Source organism: Salvelinus namaycush, chromosome 19, assembly GCF_016432855.1.
Source record: "Salvelinus namaycush isolate Seneca chromosome 19, SaNama_1.0, whole genome shotgun sequence".
Taxonomy (NCBI): domain Eukaryota; kingdom Metazoa; phylum Chordata; class Actinopteri; order Salmoniformes; family Salmonidae; genus Salvelinus; species Salvelinus namaycush.
The window spans coordinates 40,132,645-40,156,059 of NC_052325.1; the positions used below are offsets into that span (position 1 = coordinate 40,132,645).

A 23,415-nucleotide genomic window follows, 5' to 3' on the forward strand; every position below is an offset into this window, starting at 1 on the left:
GTATCTATGTCAATATGATGTGTCATTGCATTGTCTTTCCTTCTTACACTATTTATTATAAATACGTGACAACAGTGAATCAATAAACCACTTTTCATTGAACATGAGATTTTTCTGAGTAGTTTAATATTTCATAATTTTTACCAAATGTAATTCCCATGACAGATCATGATAGAATCAGAGCATGATTTGATCTTCCCGAATGAGAGCATTTTCGTTAGTTTACCTGAAATGACAATTTATTGTGTATGCCATCTATTTTCCCCTGCAATGATTCATAATTGTACTGTGGTTCAGAAAGCATTACAGCGTACTTAACAATTAACAAGATTTTTGTCCGTTAACTGGAGGAAGTAAGCCGTGCCACCGTGGCTGTTTGCAGCACTACTCAGATGAGTCAGCCGCTCCTGAATGTGCTGTAGGGTTCAACTGACTCTCCATTCGATTCTACGGCACAGTGACCGAGAACATGGACAGTCATAACGTGTTCGTTTAGATGTGGCTTTTTTTTTTTTACATTTCAGAAAAGGCTTGCTTTTCTCAATGGTGGAAGTGACTTACTGAGAAAAGTGTTGATGTGCTCAAAATAATTGATTTGAATGTTCTGCAGAGTTGAGATAAAACGGTGTCATAAAACCCCGTCCAATAGTACACACACTTTATAAAACTCCACTGCTCCAGTCTCTCACTGAAGGGCAGGACAGGAGCGAATCTCCAACTAGGCAAGCCTATTTCAACAACCGACTGTAAACTTCCTACATTCAGATAATTGGTCAATTAATATCCCAGCAACTTAAAGCCGATCAGCATCATCTAAAATTTGAAACATTAGTGCGGATATGTTGGGACTTTTTTTTAGTTTGTTCAACACAACTGTCTTGATGGTGAGGTGTTGCAATATGTTAAGGGTGACAACCATTATAATTACATTTCTAGTTGCGTCGCAAATGGCACCCCATTTCTTACTTAGGCTGCGTTTAGACAGGCAGACCAATTCTGATTTGTTTTCCCCCCACTAATTGGTCTTTTGACCAATCAGATCAGCTGTGACAAAGATCTGTAGTGAAAAGATCTGATGTGATTGGTCAAAAGACCAATAAGTGGAAAAAAATATCAGAATTGGGCTGCCAGTGTAAACATAGCCATAGTGCACTACTTTTGACCAGAGCCCTTTGGGCCCTGGTCAAAAGAAGTGCACTATATAGGGAATAGGGTGGCATTTGGGAAGATCTCCTTGTCTGTACACAGTGTTACAGTGGAGGGAGATTCTACTGGCCAGACAGTCCCGTGGGAGCTTGGTCGCTGGCACTGCTAAGGGTCACACATGTTCAATGGGCCAGAGGGGAATGCAGTGAGGCAACACTGCTGTTCATTGGTCTGTTTCGTGAGGAGGGTATTACCAGGGGGTTCATATTGTGCCTGTCCCAAATGGAAACCTATTCCTTACATAATCCATTACTTTTGACCAGAGCCCGTCCATAGGGTGATCTTCATAGGGAATAGGGTTCCGTTTGGGATGGAGTTCTTTTTTTTAGGTGAGGGACATTCTGATGTTCCCATTTGACTAATTCCTAATTACTTTGTTTTGTGTCCCAAAGACAAAGTTCTGGGGTGCTTGAATGGATAAGGTACTGTCTTGTACGATTATAAAATACATATTGTTTATCTTGTAAAAATGTATGAGGAAAAAATACTTCACTATCAAAGAACAATAGAAAAATTGTCAACACATCACATATCTGACATTGATTTTAGTCTTGACTGTTGGCCTGTGTGTGATTTCCTCTTGGATCAAACCACGTCTGATGCCTTCTAGCCATTGACCCATGCTGTGTGTTTGTAAAGCAAGTCTCTAGCCCCGAGCGAAAGCCTGCTTTTGTCTGTCCTCACAAGACAAATCTCTTTGCTTGGCGGACCAGAGAGGCTCAGGTTGACTCCAACCCATTCAGAAAACAGAAACTGGAGTGAGTGGAAGCAGGTGCTGATGCTAGACTAGACCACAGAGGTGGCAGTTTTTCATGCATTGCTGATTTCTGACAGACCATAAATCAAATTGCACAGACTGCACAAAAAAAGGGGGCTGTTTGAAAAGAGAAAAAAAGTATGCCGATTTCCTTTTCCTGGCCACAGCAGAGCAGACAAACGGTACACAAGAAAAATACAAAGAAACATAAAAGGGTGGAAAGAAAGTGAGCAAAGGGCTGTGATCGGCTAACACAGGAGCATCATAATCGCATGGTGTGGATTTCCGCTTTGGCACATTTACTTTAAGCTACACAGCAGTGGCAGGGACACACCACACATACAACACATGCAGAGTTACTCTACTGTACTAGCTGTACCAGAGCTACACTATGGCGCTGTGAAGAGGGAGCGAGCTCCACTCCACCATGCAATCCACCACGAACTTCAATGGGCTCCAGCGACAGGGCAGCCAGGACAGTTACATTATGGAGGTCTCTCCGCGGAAGAAGGGTCCTCTATGGTATCGGCGCTCTCTGAGGGGACACCATGACAAACCCAGTCAGAATGGGGGGACTACTCCCGGGACTCTGCCAAGAGGCTGGAAACAGGTAAGCGAGAAACCTTGGAGAGAAACAGGATAGAGTTAACAGTTTCACTGTATATCAATTGTCATGTACGCTATAAGTATTCTTAGAGGTCATTGATGTTAGTAGAGACGACATAAAACGGTTTCAGAGTGGCATCAGAGAGGTTTGCATTAACATGTACTGTACAACCACAACAAAACCCAGAACTTGCAATGACAAAGCCTTTTGACAAATGTACATTTTTGGGTTTTCATAGGAGACAAATTAGTTCACTAGCAGGAAAAATACCTGGAAACGTAGTGTGATGTATATGTTTACGATGAAAATATGTCCAATTTCTTACCGAGAATATAAAGACTGGTGTCCATCTAGTCTATTTTGCATGGAATGAAATACATGTGCTGTGACCAGGTTGAGAATAGCTATTTTCACAGTTGTATTTATAAAATATATACTGTACAAATATATGAAATATACATTTGACTCTTCAGTCCAACAGAACCCGCTCAAACTCCTTGGTGGATTATTCTGACCCTCAGAGGTAAATACAAGCCCTCTGTCATTTTTACACTGTTAACACTATGATACATTCACAATTTGTGCTTTAATAACCCAAGTTAGGACAAGTCTGTAACCCCATTTCCCCTGAACATATAGGACTACTGTTATAATGCAAAAGCAAGACAATGAGACGTTTGGATTTGAAATTCAGGTAAGACATTTCATCCGTTTTCAAATACAATTATTTTTTAGAATTTATTAAGAAATACATCCCCCCCCAAAAATGTTTTAACCGCATTGTCAGTCCTGCCTAGTGACAGTGTGACTCCTCTTGTTGTAGACATATGGTGTGCAGCTGAAGAACAGCACTGCGGTGGAGATGTGCACATTTGTGTGCAAGGTGCAGGACGATAGCTCAGCTGAGAGTGCAGGCCTGACCACCGGTGAGACACCCACCCACCCACTTCCTCTCCCTATGGCCCAGACTCAGCTTCAACGCTGTGCAGTATGGTTTTCACACAGAGAGATGTCCTCGTTACACTCATTACAATACATCTAACTTTCACATATAGAAAGGCCAACAAGTCGACGCCTAACTACTCGCATTCTGTCTCTCTTTAGCTCTCCCACACACATTTATCGTGGTTCGACGTTTTCGTACAATACCTTTATCGAGAAATAATAAATTCTACAATGCTGATTTTGGGTCAGTCAAACTCCCAGCACCACAGCCGAGATTAAGATTGGTTGTTTGCGTGTTAACCCTTTGAACATATCTCCCACGCTCTCGCTTTCTCTCTTTCTCTCGCTGTCGTTGTGCATGTAGGTGATGTTATCGTCACCATCAATGGGGTCAGCATTGAGGGGTTGAGCCATCAGCACATCGTTGACCTGATTCGAGAATCCAACAACTTTTTACAGTGAGTAAAACCAGCGATGACACCCAAAACCGAAGGGTTACTGTGTAACTCCGAAGATTGTGAGAAAAACATTGAACATATAAAAATGCTTCTAAAACCTTGATATTGGCATTAACCTTGGTGTAGTATACTGAATAAGTCCCTCTAGGAAACATAAAGCTACTCTATTCTCTAGAAGGGTCAGTATTATCTTTAGGATGTGTATGTCTGCTTGTGCTCATCTTGCCTCTGTGTAATCTCAGGATGGAGACGGTGTGTGGGACGGTGGTGAAGAGGATTGAACTGGAGAAGAAGATGAGCTTGCTCAAGGTGTGTCTCTCTTACAGGGCGGATGTTTGGCTTCAATAACACATCATAGTGGGAAATATGGGTGGTGTGCACTGTGCAGTACCACATAACCCCCCCCCCCCCCCCCCCCATAAAAAGAGCACACATTGCAAAACTATAGACCGGTTCCATATAGCTATTTATATACTGGGTGGTGCAAGCCCTGAAGGCTGATTGGCTGAAAGCCATGGTCTATCAGACCATATACCACGGGTATGATAAAAACATTACTTTATACTGTTCTAATTACGTTGGTAACCAGTTTATAATAGCAATAAGGCACCTCAGGGGTTAGTGGTATATGGCCAATATACTGTACCACACGTCTAAGGGCTGGATCCAGGGTCACAGGGAAACACACTATTATAAAGGCTATGTTAAGTACTGTATAGCTGACCTCAGTCATGTCTAATGTATAGCGGAGTCAATCATGTTTAATTGTCATGTCATTCTATGTTTTTTGTCCACACAGCGTACCCTGGGAGAGAAATGGGTGGAGTTGCAAGCACTCACATTACAGGAAAAACGCCTTACGCGAGGTGAGAGGTTTTGCCCAGCTGTGAAACCACAGAATTTCCTGTCTCTTTAGCTGATGTGAAAATGACAAGTAAACGCTGAGGTACATTAACGAGCTTTGTTTACTGTCATTGTGACGCATTAACTGAGAAGTAATTGATATAAAAATGTCCTGTCAATCAACCACATCCGTTACAGTGCACATGAATACTGCAGTTGGAGAAGTCAACTAACTGCCCTTCCCTTGTCTCCAGGTAACCTGAATGACAGTTCTCTACACCCCTCTATGGACTCCCTGATGTCTCTACTGTCTCCGTCTGGACACAGTGACCACTGTGGCCACCGTTTCTCCAGTGACAGTAGCTGCCGGAGTGGGATGACAGAGGACAGTGACCTGGCCAGTGTGTTTGGGGACCTGAGCTCTCCCAGCCCCTGCAATGTGGCCAGTCCAGATGATAGCTGCTTCTTCTCCACAGACTTCCCCCAGGAAATGCCCAGGGCCCAGGCCAGCCTCAGCCGTCCCCGCAGCGATAGCCTGGCTGGCAGCAGTGGCTCCCTCTCCTCCACTTCTTGGGACCCCTCCAGAGCCTCCTCCCTGTTCGGGACACTCCCCAGGAAGGCTAGGAGAGCCAGCGTCCGCAAACACATCCTGAAGTTCATCCCTGGATTCAACCACTCAGTGGAGGAGGAGGACACCTGACCTGAGCTATGAACGAACACTACAGTAGGTCTGATGTGATGTTCAATACAAACATTTCCTGCTGAGACTGAAGCATTGCCAATATGGACGCCGTGCCCCTGGCTCAGGAGTAGCCACTCAATGAACATTATTGGGATGAGAAGCATTAGGAGGTAAAGAGAAATCTCCCTTTGACAAAGGCCTTCAGTTATCTATTACTGTATACGTGATGCACAATTTTCATAATGAGAAGACAGCATTAATCCTTATAACGGTAACAATTATTTGTAATATAGAACACGGGAACTCAGTTCATGTGTGTGCAGACAGTGCAACAAAGATTGTGCTTGCCATTTCTAAAAATGTTACCATTGTATGTAGGGTGATAACTATGCATGAAAAGCCATGATTTTACTCAATTCAATATTTTGCTTGTATATAACTTGAGAAGTGTTATGCTTTGCATATTTGAAAGAATTTACCAGCAACAGTCTGTCAGGTTTGTCACCTAAAAAGTGTGAGTTCTTAACCAGGTAGCTAACTTCATAGTTCAAAACAGGATGTGGGCAGAGAAGGAGCTACTTTCTTGACTATTTTTGTACCCAAACCCGAGTTTCAGGTTATCTACAACTTACTTTCAGTCTTGATAGTTATACTACAAAAAACAACCGTCTTTCCTCTAATTCATGGCATTTTAACAGAGTGCCATGGAATGTTACTCGACTGTTTTGAATGTATGCTTGATGTGCCATTTGCTGCTTTCACTGAGATTCAAAAGACATGTTTGAAATTCCCTGAAGACAAGTGACTGTAAAATTTTACATAAAGTGTATAGTGACAATTTAGGAACCAACTATTTACATATTCTCTCTCTCATACTGCCCTCTATTATTTAAAGTACATCTATGTGAGAGTGAAAAAAAATAACTGATTAACATCCACTAGATGGCATTGCAAGCATTAAATGCTTAGGACTTTGAATTATATCAGAACATAGAGTACAATGCCACACTGTAAAAGTAGAATGAGGTTCACAATATCTTGCCAAATGTGATGCCAGTGGGGTTCTGAAGTGGGGCGGCAGGTATCCTGGTGGTTAAGAGCGTTGGACTAGTAACCAAAAGGTTTCTGGTTCGAATTCCCAAGCTGACTAGGTGAAACATCTCATTGTGCCCTTGAGCAAGGCACTGAACCCTATTTGCTCCTGTAAGTTGCTGTTGATAAGTGAGTCTGTGAAATAAAAGTAGGACAGTTAAAGGAAATGTACATATACTGATGACCTACACCAGAAGATTGGAATCCCAAAGCACAACATTGGGGCACTCTATGCTTATTCTTCCAGACCAGGGGAGACCAGATTAACCCCTTAACAAAAACACGATGGTGTTTTTCTCTACGACCTCCACAAGTGTCAGGGGACTTGTCTGAATGTAACCCGTAGTAACAAATGGAAGTAGTTTTGCGGCAACAAAAATAAGGTTAAATATGGAGAAATATATATATACACATACATTTCCTGAGCTTTCTTATATCTCCTAGATATAGGAGACACTTCAAAACCTTATTCCTCATTTGTTTTTATTGCTATTTATGAATGTTTTCTTCAATGCGATTCTATGGGCTATAGTAGTAAAGGCCAAAATATTTTTAATCAAATAACTATTTTGGGGGTGGACCTAAAAGGGTCTTAATTTAAAATCAAATAGCTAAATGATCCATTGTATGACCATCTTAAAACAATTACATATGTTAACGTAGAAGAGGTGGGGGGGGGGAACTAACAGCTTAGACTGAGGTTAACAGGGTGGTCAGCGCTACAGCTCTATACTGAAAAAGACTATCCTTCCTTTCTCTTACGTACTCTGTTAGCTTGGAGTCAAATGAGAAGACAGTAAACAAAGAAAAGAGCTGCTAAAATGAGAATTAGAGAGGGACAGAGATCATACAGAATGTAAACCTTATATTCTCTTTTTACACAGCTATATGATATATCCCATTTAGCCGAAGCTTTTATACAAAGCGACTTACTGTCATACGTGATATGATGCAACTTAGCCAGCAATGGTAGGTGTTCTTGTTGCCATCTCTTAAGGGACCCTTAAGCATGCAACATGTGCACTCTTAACTCCGTAGCTTACCCTGCTTTCCACATGAGTAAACCTACAGGAGAACGGTCATCTGGTCTCAGAATGGCACAGAGGTGGTCACTCAGGATGGATTATACTAAACAATCAGTACAATCAGTTCACTTGTCCAAGTCACACAGACAAAGAGCCATTTGTTGGTCCAACACAAAACCTCTGTTCTTCATTGGCTCAAACATGCTTAAAGAATTACATCGCACACTAGCACAAAAAAGACAGCTCGGCCTCACATCATTGATTAAAATGCAGGATGGTACTCTCCCTTACTAGCCAACGGGATAACTCGGACCGAGAATTAGTATTTTGATTGGATGACCACAATGGATGACCGCATTGGCCGGCTGAAGACGCTCAAACTGTCTGGCAACTGCTACGACAAAATGCTCGTCGGGAAAAAATCAAAAGAGGTGGACAATTGACGAAGTCAGAGAAGTCTGATTATTTCAACACCACAAAAGGGGGTCAAAAAAAACTATTTTGAACAAACAAAAACCATGGACAGAGAAAAGAGCATTCCTCCTCCACTGGACCTGGACGGGATGGAGGGGAATACGAACAGGGTGGCGGAGATCATCAGTGGGATGAGTCTGGGAGCCATCCATTCTCTGGAGAGAGCTATGGAGGAGGAGGAGGGAGATGACTCTGTGTTCTATGATGAGGGTGATGCTCCATTAGATGGGGAAGGAAGGTCTTGTCCCTTGGTCTGTGGGTCCACAGAGAAATCAGCTCAACCACAGAATGGGAAGGTGAGCCTACTCAAGGCTGAGACAGACGGTGTAGTCATGGAGAATGGGATGAATGGAACAGGGAAAGATCCCATCACGGACGGAGGAGAACGTCGGAGCTCTGCCCTTTCGGGTAAGGGTGATACTGGGTCACATCAGCACACCGCCAATGGCCTAACTAAGCCCCAGACAGTCCAGACAGAAACATTGGCACAAATCCCAACTCAAACACTTGCAGAGCCACAAAAACATACAGGACAGGAGACATTGATGAACAAAGGTAAGGAAATCAGCATTATACAGAGAATATTCTATACAATCAAAGTAAAATGGTCAGTATCGATAATCCAGCACATTCATTCCACAATTAATATTTTGGGTAAAATTACCATATAACCACATTTATAAGCAGATTTTATATTATTTAGTACACTACAATGAGAGAACTCAGAATATTAAAATTGTTCTGAGAACAAGTGACAAATGTGTACTTCTGCATTTAAGCTTCTGCTTCACACAAGATGGAGGTGAAAGATACACAGGAGCAGACACCTGTTACTACTCCCCCACCTGTACCTGAGGAGGCTCAGCTATACAGGGAGGCAGAGGCCCCATGCTCCTCTGGTGATGAGCCCAACAGTGCGAGCCAGGATGAGGAGGACACAGACAAAGGTTCCCAGGATTCCTTGGCCTGTCAGGGTACAAGTTCCCAGTCCTCAGAAGGACAGAAGTCTGGCCGGCCCCGTCATAAGAAATCCTCCGACCACAACACCAGCTCCAAATATAGCACTGTCTCCTACAGGAAGATACGCAAAGGTAACACTCGCCAGAAGATCGACGAGTTTGAGTCCAGAATGATGAATCTATAACGTTACATCAAGTGAATATCTTGAAGATGGTGCAGTTTTACTTCAACTGCATGGAGCTGGATGGGGGCATGCTAAACCAGTCGCTATGCAAATTGGAATAACGATCACCTGTCGTCATAGATTGCGTCTCTGTCTAATACACAATCATAACAGATTGTCAGTGTATCATCTCAAATATTGACATTTTTTCTGTAACGTTAAGTCCCTACTGAAGCCAAAAGAATGATTGACATGTAAAGAGTTCACAGACTTGGAATGACTACTGAGAGAAGCTCAATATGCATAGTAGTATTATTTAATTAGAAAATTAGTGGGGAACATTTGATTGTGTAAGGCAGGTATTTGATAAGCAGATAAAAAAAAGAGTGAGGCTTGGGGACCTAATAATCCTACTAGCAAACATTACAACTTGGCCCCGTTGCTAAGCACTGCAAGTATGCATTTCAGGTGATCAACCCTATATGTAAAGTTGTGCTATTTAAAATGTATACACACGTTCACCTTAGGCTATAAGAACTGAACCAACTAATAATGTTAACCCCTATAACACACATACCTTTCCATACTGTAATATTTCTATGAGTACAGTGTACATGTTCTCATGAAATATCTGTTGCATAAATGTGGAAAAAGAAAACCGAAAAAAGATCTTTAATATCTATTCATTAAAGAAAATTAACATTGATGTGTGTGAGTTTGGAGAAAGAAAATCCCATCGTTCATCTTTGGTATCAACAGTACCCTCTATTGTTAAATAAATGTACATACAGTATGCACTAAACTTAACCATAGTAAAAAAAACAAGCAGCTCTTATTATACCAGGCGAGCCATAAAGTGTAGGGTGAAGTTGCCCCTGGACACTGATCTTGGGTCAGTTTGAAATGTTCCCCACTAAATCATTGAGGTTAGAATTGGGGAGGGGAAGCTGATCATAGATCTGTACCTAGGGAAAACTTCAACCCGGAGCTGACTCATAATGCAATTCTATTTTATCTCAATAAAGAAATGTCAGATAGCTTTGCTAAAGACATCTGTGATATGTAATGCCTACATAGACTCATGCACACTGCATGCATTTAAATTTGTACATCAAATGATATTTCAAACAGTAAAAATGGTACAAGGACAGAACAGATCTATTTACATTAAATCAAAGTGGTATAAAATATCCAGCCATCTGGCACTGAAACAGTAAGAGTTATGGGCAATTGTGCGGTCAAATAGAGTGCTAAAATACAGTTGAAGTCGGAAGTTTACATACACTTAGGTTGGAATCATTAAAACTCATTTTTCAACCACTCCACAAATTTCTTGTTTACAAACTATAGTTTTGGCAAGTCGGTTAGCACATCTACTTCGTGCATGACACAAGTCATTTTTCCAACCATTGTTTAGACAGATTAATTCACTGTATCACAATTCCAGTGGGTCAGAAGTTTACATACACTAAGTTGACTGTGCCTTTAAACAGCTTGGAAAATTCCTGAAAATGATGTCATGGCTTTAGAAGCTTCTGATAGGCTAATTGACATAATTTGAGTCAAGGCCTACCTTCAAACTCAGTGCCTCTTTTGCTTGACACCATGGGGAAAACAAGATAAATCAACCAAGACCTCCACAAGTCTGGTTCACACTTGGGAGCAATTTCCAAACGCCTGAAGGTACCACGTTCATCTGTACAAACAATAGTACGCAAGTATAAACATCATGGGACCATGCAGCCGTCATACCGCTCAGGTAGGAGACGCGTTCTGTCTCCTAGAGATGAACGTACTTTGGTGAGAAAAGTCCAAATCAATCCCAGAATACCAGCAAAGGACCTTGTGAAGATGCTGGAGGAAACAGGCACAAAAGTATCTATACCCACAGTAAAACAAGTCCTATATCGACAAACTGAAAGGCCGCTCAGCAAGGAAGAAGCCACTGCTCCAAAACCGCCATAAAAAAAAGCCAGACTATGGTTTACAACTGGTCATGGGGACAAAGATCGTACTTGTTGGAGAAATGTCCTCTGGTCTGATGAAACAAAAATAGAACTGTTTGGCCATAATGACCATTGTTATGTTTGGAGGAAAAAGGGGGAAGCTTGCAAGCCGAAGAACACCATCCCAACCGGGAAGCACGGGGGTGGCAGCATCATGTTGTGGGGTGCTTTGCTGCAGGAGGGACTGGTGCACTTCACAAAATAGAGGGCATCACCGGGAAGGAAAATTATGTGGATATATTGAAGCAACATCTCAAGACATCAGTCAGGAAGTTAAAGCTTGGTCGCAAATGGGTCTTCCAAATGGACAATGACCCCAAGCATACTTCCAAAGTTGTGGCAAAATGGCTTAAGAACAACAAAGTCAAGGTATTGGAGTGGCCATCAAAGCCCTGACCTCAATCCTATAGAAAATGTGTGGGCAGAACTGAAAATGTGTGTGCGAGCAAGGAGGCCTACAAACCTGACTCAGTTACACCAGCTCTGTCAGGAGGAATGGGCCAAGATTCACCCAACTTATTGTGGGAAGGTTGTGGAAGGCTACCTGAAACATTTGACCCAAGTTAAACAATTTAAAAAGGTAATGCTAGCAAATACACTCAATTAGTATGTAAACTTCTGACCCACTGGGAATGTGATGAAGGAAATAAAAGCTGAAATAAATAATTCTCTATTATTCTGACATTTCACATTCTTAAAATTAAGTGGTGATTCTAACTGACCTAAGACAGGGAATTTTCACTAGGATTAAATGTCAGAAATTGTGAAATACAATTCCTGAAACTTCCAACTTCAACTGTATATAGGACATCTGCAGGAAACAAATACTTGGTACAAGTCCTCATGTAAATAATCAAGGCACATTCGTGATTGATTTGCCAAGGCATGAGAATTCATTTTTTGCAAAGCTGGTGAACATGCATGTAAAACCAAAGACCTCAAAAAGTGAAAACAACAGTACACTAGTGAAAAGCATGAGCTGGCACACACACAAAAGTTAGTAGAGGTGTTGACTAACGGCAAGTAAACTGTAGGCTATAAAGCTAAAGAGAGTCACACCCTCTATACACAAGCTCACAGTAATTTGTGTAAACCACAGAGCTTATATACACATACATACGTACACACAGTGCCTTGTAAAAGTATTCACCCCCCTTGGCATTTTTCCAATTTTGTTGCATTACAACCTGTAATTTAAATGGATTTTTAAATGTATTTCATGTAACTGACACACAAAACATTCCAAATTGGTTAAGTGAAATGAAAAAGTGGTGCGTGCATATGTATTCACCCCCTTTGCTATGAAGCCCCTAAATAAGATCTGGTGCAACCAATTACCTTCAGAAGTCACATATATTTTTTTTTAAGTTCACCTGTGTGCAATCTAAGTGTCACATGATCTCAGTGTATATACACACACCTGTTCTGAAAGGCCCCAGAGTCTGCAACACCACTAAGCAAGGGGCACCATGAAGACCAAGGAGGTCTCCAAACAGGTCAGGGGCAAAGTTGTGGAGAAGTCAGGGTTGGGTTATAAAAAAATATCTGAAACTTCGAACATCCCACTGAGCACCATCAAATCCATTATTAAAGAACGGAAAGAATACGGCGCCACAACAAACCTGCCAAGAGAGGGCCGCCCACCAACACTCACAGACCAGGCAAGGAGGCCATTTATCAGAGAGGCAACAAAGAGACCAAAGATAACCCTGAAGGAGCTGCAAAGCGCCACAGCGGAGATTGGAGTATCTGTCCATAGGACCACTAAGCCGTACACTCCACAGAGCTAGGCTTTACGGAAGAGTGGCCTGAAAAAAGCCATTGCTTAAAGAAAAAAATAAGCAAACACGTTTGGTGTTCACCAAAAGGCATGTGGGAGACTCCCCAAACATATGGAAGAAGGTACTCTGGTCAGATGAGACTAAAATAGAGCTTTTTGGCCATCAAGGAAAACGCTATGTCTGGGGCAAACCCAACACCGCATCACCCCGAGAACACCATCCCCATGGTGGTGGCAGCATCATGCTGTGGTTATGTTTTTCCATCAGCAGGGACTGGGAAACTGGTCAGAATAGAAGGAATGATGGATGGCGCTAAATACAGGGAAATTGAGGTAAACCTGTTTCAGTCTTCCAGAGAGTTGAGACTGGGAGGGAGGTTCAACTTCCAGCAGGACAATGACCCTAAGCATACTGCTAAAGCAACACTCGAGTGGTTTAAGGGGAAACATTTACATGTCTTGGAATGGCCTAGTCAAAGCCCAGACCTCAATCCAATTGAGAATCTGTGGTATGACTTAAAGATTGCTGTACACCAGCGGAACCCATCCAACTTGAAGGAGCTGGAGCAGTTTTGCCTTGAAGAATGGGCAAAATTCCCAGTTGCTAGATGTGCCAAGCTTATAGAGACATACCCCAAGAGACTTGCAGCTGTAATTGCTGCGAAAGGTGGCTCTACAAAGTATTGACTTTGGGGGGTGAATAGTTATGCACGCTCAAGTTCTGTTTTTTTGTCTTATTTCTCTGTTTCACAAGGAAAAATATTTTTCATCTTCAAAGTGGTAGGCATGTTGTGTAAATCAAATGATACAACACCCCCCCCCCCCCCCCCCAAAAAAAAAATACATTTGAATTCCAGGTTGTAAGGCAACAAAATAGGAAAAATGCCAAGGGGGGTGAATACTTCCTCAAGCCACTGTATACGAGTATGCAACTATTATTTATTTGTATAGCCTACACCAGTAAACTATGCCATCAAATACAAAACTGTAATTACACCGTAACAGCTGTCCTTTCAAATCATTCCGGGGCATCAGCCATGCAAAAATTCAAAATTCCAAGTGAAGCTTGATCATGATAAAAAGGAGAAGTAAAAAAAAAAAAAGAGCATTGCACATCCCAACACCACCCTCACACCAACATACCAGCAGCACCATGCATATCCCATTGTAGAAATACACTGAACACATCCAAATGCATACAGTACAGTCAAGTACTTTAGTGTCAATCTCTAATGCAGGAACAGTGCTGTATTCCTGTACTCCCATCACACAGTGTGGTAGTGTGTGAACTGCCACTTCTGGTAGGGACTGGTAGACTCGCACTCCTTCAGCTGTATGCTGTCATCCAGCGCCCCAGCCTCCAGGCACGTACGCCGGGGACTATGCTCCGCTATGAGGTGCTCCACCTGAGCAAAGAGAACAGGGGAATACCACCGAAATCACCATCTGCATAATGGTAACTTTCATCCAGCAACTGAAAGGAACACTGCTGGCTACCTCCCGCTCCAACCAAGGTGTTGCGAATTCATGTGCAAAACCCTGATGAAAGCTACGGGCCAAAAAAATAGTTGGTTTCAACAGTAAAGAAGCCGTTCTCAACATCTGACATACTCCAAGAGTCGCCGAATTTCCTCCTCGCACACTGTACATATGCTGCATGCAACGCTGACACTTATAAGCGGCTCGGCTCAGGAATGACTTGATACTCTCCTCAAAACCAAGATTCAGAAAACAACCATTGTAAAGTGAACCTACCAGAGCCGAGTTGGTGGACTTGTGGAGCCAGCGTAGCTGTGGCTTGGTGTTGTCACACGGCTGCAGAGCCAGACTGGTCCCTTTGCCATGAGCAGTGACACAGACATCCTTCTGGCGAACGTGCCTCATCCAGGTGTAATTGAAGTGTTGACTCTGAGGTTTAGGGACAGAGGGGAAGAGTTTGCAATTTGGGATGTAGGCTCTCTTATTACCTTTATACTGCACTGCTTTTGACCAGGGCCCGTAGGGTAGGGCACCATCTAGGGAAATGGGTGTAATTTGGGACGCATCCTTAGTGTCGGTCATATAAATTAGACTTCATGACAACTATGGGGGTTTTCAAACCCGGTTGGGTGTGTGTTGAATTAAAACAGGAATTCCATAGTGAGCACACATCTGGAGCTATGCAATGTGTTATAGCCATAAAAAAAGCATTTCACATCAAATGGGGAAGCTGGGAGTATTTACCAGCTTGCTGAGATCACATATCTCAAATGCAAGGGAGCCATCCTGCAGAGCGAGGCATTTTCTGACTCCACGATTGAAAACCTAGCAAAGGAGGATCACAGGTATAACATCACAATGCCTAGAGCAGTCATAACATTTGTTTACATAGGTAGTGTCACTGCGCCATATTGACAGTAGAGAGGCTTCTCCTTTCGTTCATTCTGTGCCTTCAACAAAATGCTGACAGAACTGTCACAAGCCTGAAGAGACAGTCACTCTTTGTTCAGATAAGAGAACAATTGACATCTGTCTGTTGCAGAGGCATTGAGAGGAGACAAGAAAACAACCCCCCCCCCCCCGAAAAAAAAGTACAATTGTCTCTCAACATCAAGATGAGGGATAATTTAACTGGAGAAATAAACAAAGTAAGAGTAACGATTGTTTGCCAGAAAAAGAGCAACAATGTGATATATTCTAAACAGTCTAAAAGCAAAAACTGGATTCCTATTGATGAATCAATCAATCGCTTAATAAAGACAATGATTAGAAGTGTGTCAAATGTAGTTATAAACTGCAGCAATAAGGTGCATACTATGTAAACGTTTTGAGTATATGGAAAAGCACCATATACTGTGAATCCAATCCATTAATATTATTTATTATTGTAAAAAAATTTTTTTTTTAAAGTACACCTACCAGCCCCTCAGCTTTGACCAGCGGAGCGACCATGTCTGGGTACACGTTGTCCAGGTACCACTTGAAGCTCTTGCACTCAAGCTTCTTTCTGAGTTCGATCTGGTCTGTGAGGTTGCCAATGTCGATGATACTCCTATCCAGCAGATGGAGGTATCCATGGCCGTAGAACAGGTCCCTGTACTCATCCAGCCACACCTCTGCCACCCTGGCCAGGTTACGCTCAACCGTCTTCTGCCTGTCCTTGGGAAACTTGTACGGGTTCTCGCCTCGGAAAATATGGCCCACTCGGGAACACGGGATGATCTCGATCTCACCTCCACACATCCAAATCTGCAAAAATCAACACAGGGTGTGATCAGATCATTTGAGAAACATCCCAAATGGCACCCTATTTTTTCTCATAGGGCTCTGGGCGAAAGTAGTGCACTATGTAGGGAATAGGATGCCATTTGCGAAGCAGCCTTGATCATGAGTCAGAGTTAACGGTGTAATCCTGGGACAGGTTGTCGAATAACAAACCTCCTTCAAATTGATCTGCAAACAGACTAATCTCTAATTAAACACGGGAAAATGTGTCCAAATGACTCGAGCTGGGACGATAAACCGGCAATTAGACACATTTAACCCAGGCATTTTGCTGATATCGTTCATTACAATAAGTAGCAGTATAGCAAACTCTGGTTTAAATTACCATTAAAAAAAAACAACTGGGGTGCACATTAATGTTAAAAGTATCCTTCCATTTATCGTTATCGATTCAATTCAGGCAATTTCAAATCAAAGTTTGTCACGTGCGCCGAATACAACAGGTGTAGAGACCTTACAGTGAAATGCTTACTTACAGGCTCTAACCAATGGTGCTCTAACCAATTTATCGCGATATGGATTTTTGTCCATATCACCCAGCTCTACAACTTACCTTAAAAGAGATCTCCATGTTCTCTCCACCCCATACATCCAGGCCAGGATCATAAGAGCCCAGTTCATAGAAGTACTTCTTATCGATGGAGAAAAGGCCTCCTGCCATGACAGGACATCTGAAGAACAAAACACAGTCCAGGGTTGTATTCATTAGGCACCAAACAGAAGAAAATGGACTGAAACTGGGAAGGACTACCTGAACTTGTCCAATTAGAAATACTTGTTTTCATTTTCTGTTGCAAAACATTTTGCTACAGTGCGCACTAATGAATACAACCCAGTTAGCACAAAGATTGAGAAAGTGAAGAATACAAAAACAACATTCCTCCTAGGTCTTATCAACTCTCACAAAGGAATCAGGATATGAGTCAGACCTTGGCCCCTTCCTTCAAGTGATCTCTGATCTCAATTGGTTGGATTGGTGAAAATAATAATACGTAAGTGTAACCTAGCTTTGACCTATCCAATCATGTATAGATCGATGATTACCTCAAGGAAATGAAGGAGGAATGCATTCCTGAAGTTTTGGGACAGGGCCCTTATGTTGTTGAACTCATCTGCAACTATCACTATGTGAATGAACAGTCACGAGGGGTGTAATGAAATACAGCACTACCTGATGGGATCTGAATCCTTCATGTGATTCTTCTTGATGGTGTCCTTTGATAACGTGCTCCACCCAAACACCAAGGGCCATTTGAACACCCCTCTTTGGAAGTTGTCAACCAACACATAGCTGTAAAAACACAAAACATAATTAACCAAATATTACATTACTGGAGGAATAATGCATGAGGGAATTAAATGCACAAAACTCAGATGAATGTGATTAATCACACAGGAGCCTGAAATCAACATTACAAGGACTGACTTCCAGTAAACAGGATGTTGCATCAAACCTGGATGTATAAAAAGAAGCTGAGAACTCTAGGGTTATCAGTTTCTTTTTTAACACCAATGTATACAGGTAATTCCAATATGAACCCTTACGGTCAAAGGTCTGTTGAAAACGTGTCAGACAGATAGCTGTGAATCAAAGCATTCTAATGATATGTTACGTGTAGGTAACACACAGAAAGCTACCATTGCTGTCGCACATTTTGCAACACTAGGGACATAGTCAGCTAAGTGAGCTTTGTCCGAGCGAGAATGGCCCACTAGGTGCATAGACCTTTAGAAATATCTCTATGAGACATTGTGCCCCCACAGGGTACCGACAGACCAACATTTGGACAATGAGGTTGAATAATAACTCAAACGAGAACTGGGACCATAAACCGAAAATGATCAATGCCGACCGAACCGACTACACAGAGGACATTTTACTCATAATTACGATAAGCAGCCTACACTAGAGAATGGAATAAGGCTGCTAATATGGGCTATTACTAAAATGGGACAATTCATAGCTACAACATTCAGAGGCACCTAGAAAAGTAACTGATGCACATCAATGTTATACATTTATCACTCAACTTATCATTAGTTATGATAATTCAGTCAATTTATCCTGATATGCATTTTTGTCCATATGGCCCAGGAGGCATCCCAAATGATTCCCTAGTCCCTATATAGTGCACTACTTTTGACCAGGGCCCATGGGGCTCTGGGACGCAGGCATAATGTATAATGGTAATAACACATTACCTCATATCCTTGTCACTGATTACTTCGATGACTGGGCAGGCCACTTTCCTCCGGTCCATGTACACTCTCTCCAGCAGAGGTTCCAGCCAGCCCACGTTGCATTCAATATGCGAGTCAAGAAAGGTCAAAACGTCACCTGTGAGAAATGCAAACAAACCCGCTGAAGACAAACACAAAACCACAGGGACGCTTGGCTGCCACATATGGGAGGACAGGATTGAGATTATATGTATAGGATATTTTGTTTACACAGCAAACAAATGTATGAGAAAGCGGTGACAGCAGGATGTGGTTGGTTACCTTTGGCAATGGCAGCTCCTGCCAGCCTAGCTCGGATCAAGCCCTGCCTCTCCTTCAGACGGACGATCCGTACTTTGGGATACTGGGACATATACACATCCAGATGGTCCTTGAGATATTCTGAGAGAGTGGATGAGGGCAAGTAAGCTCACGGCCTTGAGTTTATCCCCCCGACCATGAAACCTGGCCAGGAAAAACTCCAGGCCCTAATTGTAAGCTATAAGTCATTTGGGCAGAGAGTGACATCACCTGTTCAGGAAAAACTCTAAAGATGTCTCCAAGATGAATAAAGTTCATAGTTAGTTTATAGCGATTAAAGAGAATGAACAGGATCTTGAAAACCTCGTCTGTATTTTTTTAAACCTTATGTTTTGAACTCCACGTGTAAATGTACAGTTCATACGCGCATAACAAAACATCTGTAATCTTCGCCTGGTGGAGAAAGCCAAGCAATCAATACTTCAAACATTTTGTTCAATTGAGTTGCACGCTCCTCCCTTTCATAGTGAAAGCACTTACACATTCATAAAATATTGTATAAATTGGAATTGGTAACGGGTCATACGAATTGCTGGACGTAACATATACGAAATGGATGACATTGTACACAATTTTCAGGGACCCGTTTTGGCTTGTGAGCACTACTTTCAAAACTACTGGCTGAAAATATACAAACCTCTATATAAAACAACACTTTAACACAATGTTAAGCATATTTATACAGTTCCCCTTCCTGTAATACACATCATTTCCAGTGTTCTGTTTGTGAAACTCAAGGTGCGGGTTGATGGTCACTAGACTTGCTGAATGTTAAGGATTATTCTCTGTAGTATCTGTTGATAATGATTGACGCAGACTTTTTACATTGTAGAATAATAGTGAAGACATTAAAACATCATGTAGTAACCAACTAAAAATACATATATTTTTAAACAAACCAAAATATATTTTAGATTCTTCAAAGTAGGCACCCGTTGCATTGATGACAGCTTTGCACACTCTTGGCATTCTCTCAACCAGCTTCAGGAGGTAGTCACCTGGAATGCATTTCAATTAACAGGTGTGCCTTGTTAAAAGTTAAATGGTGAAATTTCTTTCCTTAATGCTTTTGAGCCAATCAGTTGTGTTGTGACAAGTTAGGGTTGGTATACAGAAATAGCCCTATTTGGTAAAAGACCAAGTCCATATTATGGCAAGAACAGCTCAAATAAGCAACGAGAAACGACAGTCCATCATTACTTTAAGACATGAAGGTCAGTCAATGCGGAACATTAAGAACTTTGAAAGTTTCTTCAAGTGCAGTAGCAAAAACCATCAAGCGCTATGATGAAACTGGCTCTCATGAGGACCGCCACAGGAAAGGAAGACCCAGAGTTACCTCTGCTGCAGAGGTAGAGTTACCATTAGAGTTACCAGCCTCAGAAATTGCAGCCCAAATAACTGCTTCACAGAGTTCAAGTAATAGACATGAACATCAACTGTTCCCGAGGAGCCAGTGTGAATCAGGCCTTCATAGTCAAATTGCTGCAAAGAAACCACTACTAAAAGGACACAAATAATAAGAAGAGACTTGCTTGTGCCAAGAAACACAAGCAATGGACATTAGACCGGTGGAAATGTGTCCTTTGATTTGAGAATTTCGATTTTTGGTTCCAACTGCCGTGCCTTTGAGAGACGCAGAGTAGGTGAATAGATCATCTCTGCATGTGTGGTTCCCACTGTGAAGCATGTGTGGTTCCCACTGTGAAGCATGGAGGAGGTGGTGTGATGATGCTTTGCTGGTGACACCATCTGATTTACTTAGAATTCAAGGCACATTTAACCAGCATGGCTACCACGGAATTCTGCAGCGATACGGCATCCCATCTGGTTTGCGCTTAGTGGGACTATCATTTGTTTTTCAACAGGACAATGTAACAGGCTGTACAAAGGCTATTTGACCAAGGAGGAGTGTGCTGGAGTGCTGCATCAGATGACCTGGCCTCCACAATCACCTGACCTCAACCCAATTGAGATGGTTTGGGATGAGTTGGACCACAGAGTGAAGGAAAGTGCTCAGCATATGTGGGAACTCCTTCAAGACTGTTGGAAAAGCATTCCAGGTGAAGCTGGTTGAGAGAATGCCAAAAGTGTGTAAAGCTGTCATCAAGGCAAAGGGTGGCTACTTTGAAGAATCTACAATATAAAATATAATTTAATTAGTTAAAAAAAAATTTGGTTACTACATGATTCCATGTGTTATTTCATAGTTTAAGTCTTCACTATTATTCTACAACGTAGAAGACAGTAAAAATACATTTTAAAATCCTTGAATGAGTAGGTGTGTCCAAACTTTTGACTGGTACTGTATATCTAAACAATTCTATAACCTTTGCCCATTCTTACCTTTTGAACTAAAGTCATCCACCAGGATGATCTCTTTGAGAAGGTGTGGTGGAGACCGGTTGAGGACACTGTGGACAGACCGGAGCAAAGTGGACCACACCTCGTCCACAAAGCAGAAGATCACACTGGTGGTGGGCAAGTAATCATGGACCACACTCTCAGAACAACTGGAGAACAACAATGGAAAGAGAGGTTACTTAATACTAACTATTAGTATACTGTATGAGTGACAGGAGTGTGGGAGTGAGTAAGTAATCATGGTGTGGTCCAGGCAACAGTGTGACTCACGTATGAGGTCTGGTGTCTGGGATGGCTCTGTCCACAGGGATCTGGTCACTCAGGTAGACGTTGAAATGGCCCTCATTCCAACGGTTCCTCACCTCCTGCTCTTTGTCACTGGGCACCATGGCTGCTTGCCCAAATTGCCCAATTGCATTGGCATCTCTAGGCGCTTGGGTCATGTCTAATGCCAGCACTTTGTGGACGCCTGTGTTTCGAACAACTGTGGAATTTGTGGGAACTCCTTGTTGGCGTTTCGGCTTTGCTGTAGGTGGTAAGGACTCCTTTAGGGCGTCAGGGTTACCTTTATCAAGCTCATTGATCTGTTTGTCCTCTTTGTTGACAATCACCTCTACTCCTTTAAGTACATCATTTTTGACAGGTTTAACTGTGTAGTCCACTGCAACTTTGTCTTTAATAAAGCTTTCTTGTTTGCCAGGCTCAAGTGAGTTGACTTTCTTCTGTGTCTTGGAGTCAATATTTTCTTTGCCTTTTTGCACTAGGCCTATATTTCCCTCTTGGTTCTCTCCTGTATTTTTTGAGGCAGGCTTTTCAACATGTTTTCCTTCCTGAACACCAGGTGGCACTTTGGTAAAGTTCGACTGCAGGAATGCCACAATCTTATCCCTCTCCGTAGGTCCTACTTTCCCATCCTCCAGCACCAAGTCCACTGCCTTTTTTGACACATCTTTGACGGGCAAAGGATCTTTGACAGGTGCTTTCGTATTCAAAGGCACACTCAATTGTACTGTGACATGAGCAGGCTCGATTTGGTTATGCTTAAAGATGACAGCATGTTCTAACTTTGGTTGGGCATTCCCCCCTTGTTGCTCATGCGAGTTTACTTTGTCCATAAACTGTGGGTCATTTTTGACAGCGGGTCCTCGCTTCCTGTACACTTCAAATACTTTATTTTCATTCTGGAGTGGATCTTTATTACCTGTCTCGTCCAGGTCCAAGTCTACTCTCTGTACTGGATTTTTAAACCCCCTATGCACTAACTTAGTACGTTTTGTGGCCTGCTGTCTGACAGCCTGCCTTTCCTTTACTACGCTTTCTTTTAAAAGTTGGCTGTTAACATCATTTAATGACAGGCGAAGCGCTGCCATATCGAACAGCAACCAAATAATAGATGCAATGAAAACAAATGCAAGTACTCTCCCACTACCCCTAAAGTATTTCCTTATCTTTATCGCCCTCATTTTAGTTGGCCTAAATCTAGATATAATGTCACAGTATCTTATTAATGCATTCGCGGGTCATAGCCTACTTATCAACCCCCCATTCAACTTCGTTGCTTTAGTTTGGGTAGTAGTATAGTAGTAGTAGGCTATTGCCTGCGTGGCATTCCACGCCGAGAAGATTGCTTTGGCCAAACCACTGTCGGAATCTTCTGTCAAATATCCTTACTTGAACTAGTGTGCATTTTGTAGCAAAAAAAATTATTAAAACAATAACGCAAAAATGTATCTGTAAAACTTACTTGTGAAATTCCATGCTGTCCATTTACTTCCCTGAATGTTACAATGTAGCTTATCCATGCGCTGTCCACTTTTCTGGGAATACAATGCAATTATCTTGCATTTTGTTACTTGCCCTCTACTAATGTCTTTGAATGAGAAATGAAATCATTTCCTTGAAGAGAATGCGAAAACCACAGACATCCATTCAATTCTTAGCCACATTTGCCCCTATTCTGTCGTGGAAGTACCTCCCGTCTACGACATATTTCAACTTTGCACTTTGAGAGCACACACAGTGATTGGACAGATAGCTTAATTGTATGCAAACCGTTTCAGTGCACAGGAAAGGTGGCGTGGAAGAGGGTGTGGCCCAGGTCCAGCGTTATGGGCGGGTCAGGTCCTCCTTGCCCGTTCAAATAAAATATTGAAATATTGATAATTTATTTGACCAAGACGCGCCCGGACAGAAAAAAAGCATACATCGCAGTTGAAGCATCCGAGCGAGCGAAACAGCACCTCTCTGT

At 42.2% G+C, this 23,415-nt stretch overlaps 2 protein-coding genes across 3 annotated transcripts; one reads left to right on the plus strand and one right to left on the minus strand.

Annotated features, from left to right (window-relative positions):
* Positions 1-1,447: 1,447 nt before the first annotated feature.
* LOC120064419 (cytohesin 1 interacting protein) lies at positions 1,448-9,596 on the plus strand. 2 transcript variants are annotated; one of them, XR_005478592.1, is made up of 9 exons: positions 1,448-2,573; positions 3,044-3,093; positions 3,210-3,264; positions 3,394-3,496; positions 3,880-3,973; positions 4,216-4,282; positions 4,773-4,839; positions 5,071-8,644; positions 8,869-9,596. XR_005478592.1 is itself a non-coding variant. In XM_039014990.1 (8 exons), exons 1-8 carry the CDS (start codon positions 2,391-2,393, stop codon positions 5,514-5,516), a joined length of 1,065 nt encoding a protein of 354 aa, XP_038870918.1. In that variant the 5' UTR covers positions 1,448-2,390; the 3' UTR covers positions 5,517-9,596. The 2 variants fall into 2 exon arrangements, 1 of the variants encoding a protein (XP_038870918.1); XM_039014990.1 differs by having other exon boundaries at positions 5,071-9,596.
* Positions 9,597-13,856: 4,260 nt separating this feature from the next.
* On the minus strand, positions 13,857-23,113 carry LOC120063842 (polypeptide N-acetylgalactosaminyltransferase 5-like). Its single transcript, XM_039014157.1, has 10 exons — positions 21,438-23,113; positions 21,150-21,316; positions 18,765-18,884; positions 18,465-18,600; positions 17,434-17,553; positions 16,816-16,933; positions 15,897-16,226; positions 15,222-15,302; positions 14,754-14,906; positions 13,857-14,404 (listed from the first exon to the last, which is right to left on the minus strand). The coding sequence occupies exons 1-10, from the start codon at positions 22,628-22,630 to the stop codon at positions 14,264-14,266; spliced, it is 2,559 nt and encodes an 852-aa protein (XP_038870085.1). The 5' UTR covers positions 22,631-23,113; the 3' UTR covers positions 13,857-14,263.
* Positions 23,114-23,415: the final 302 nt, after the last annotated feature.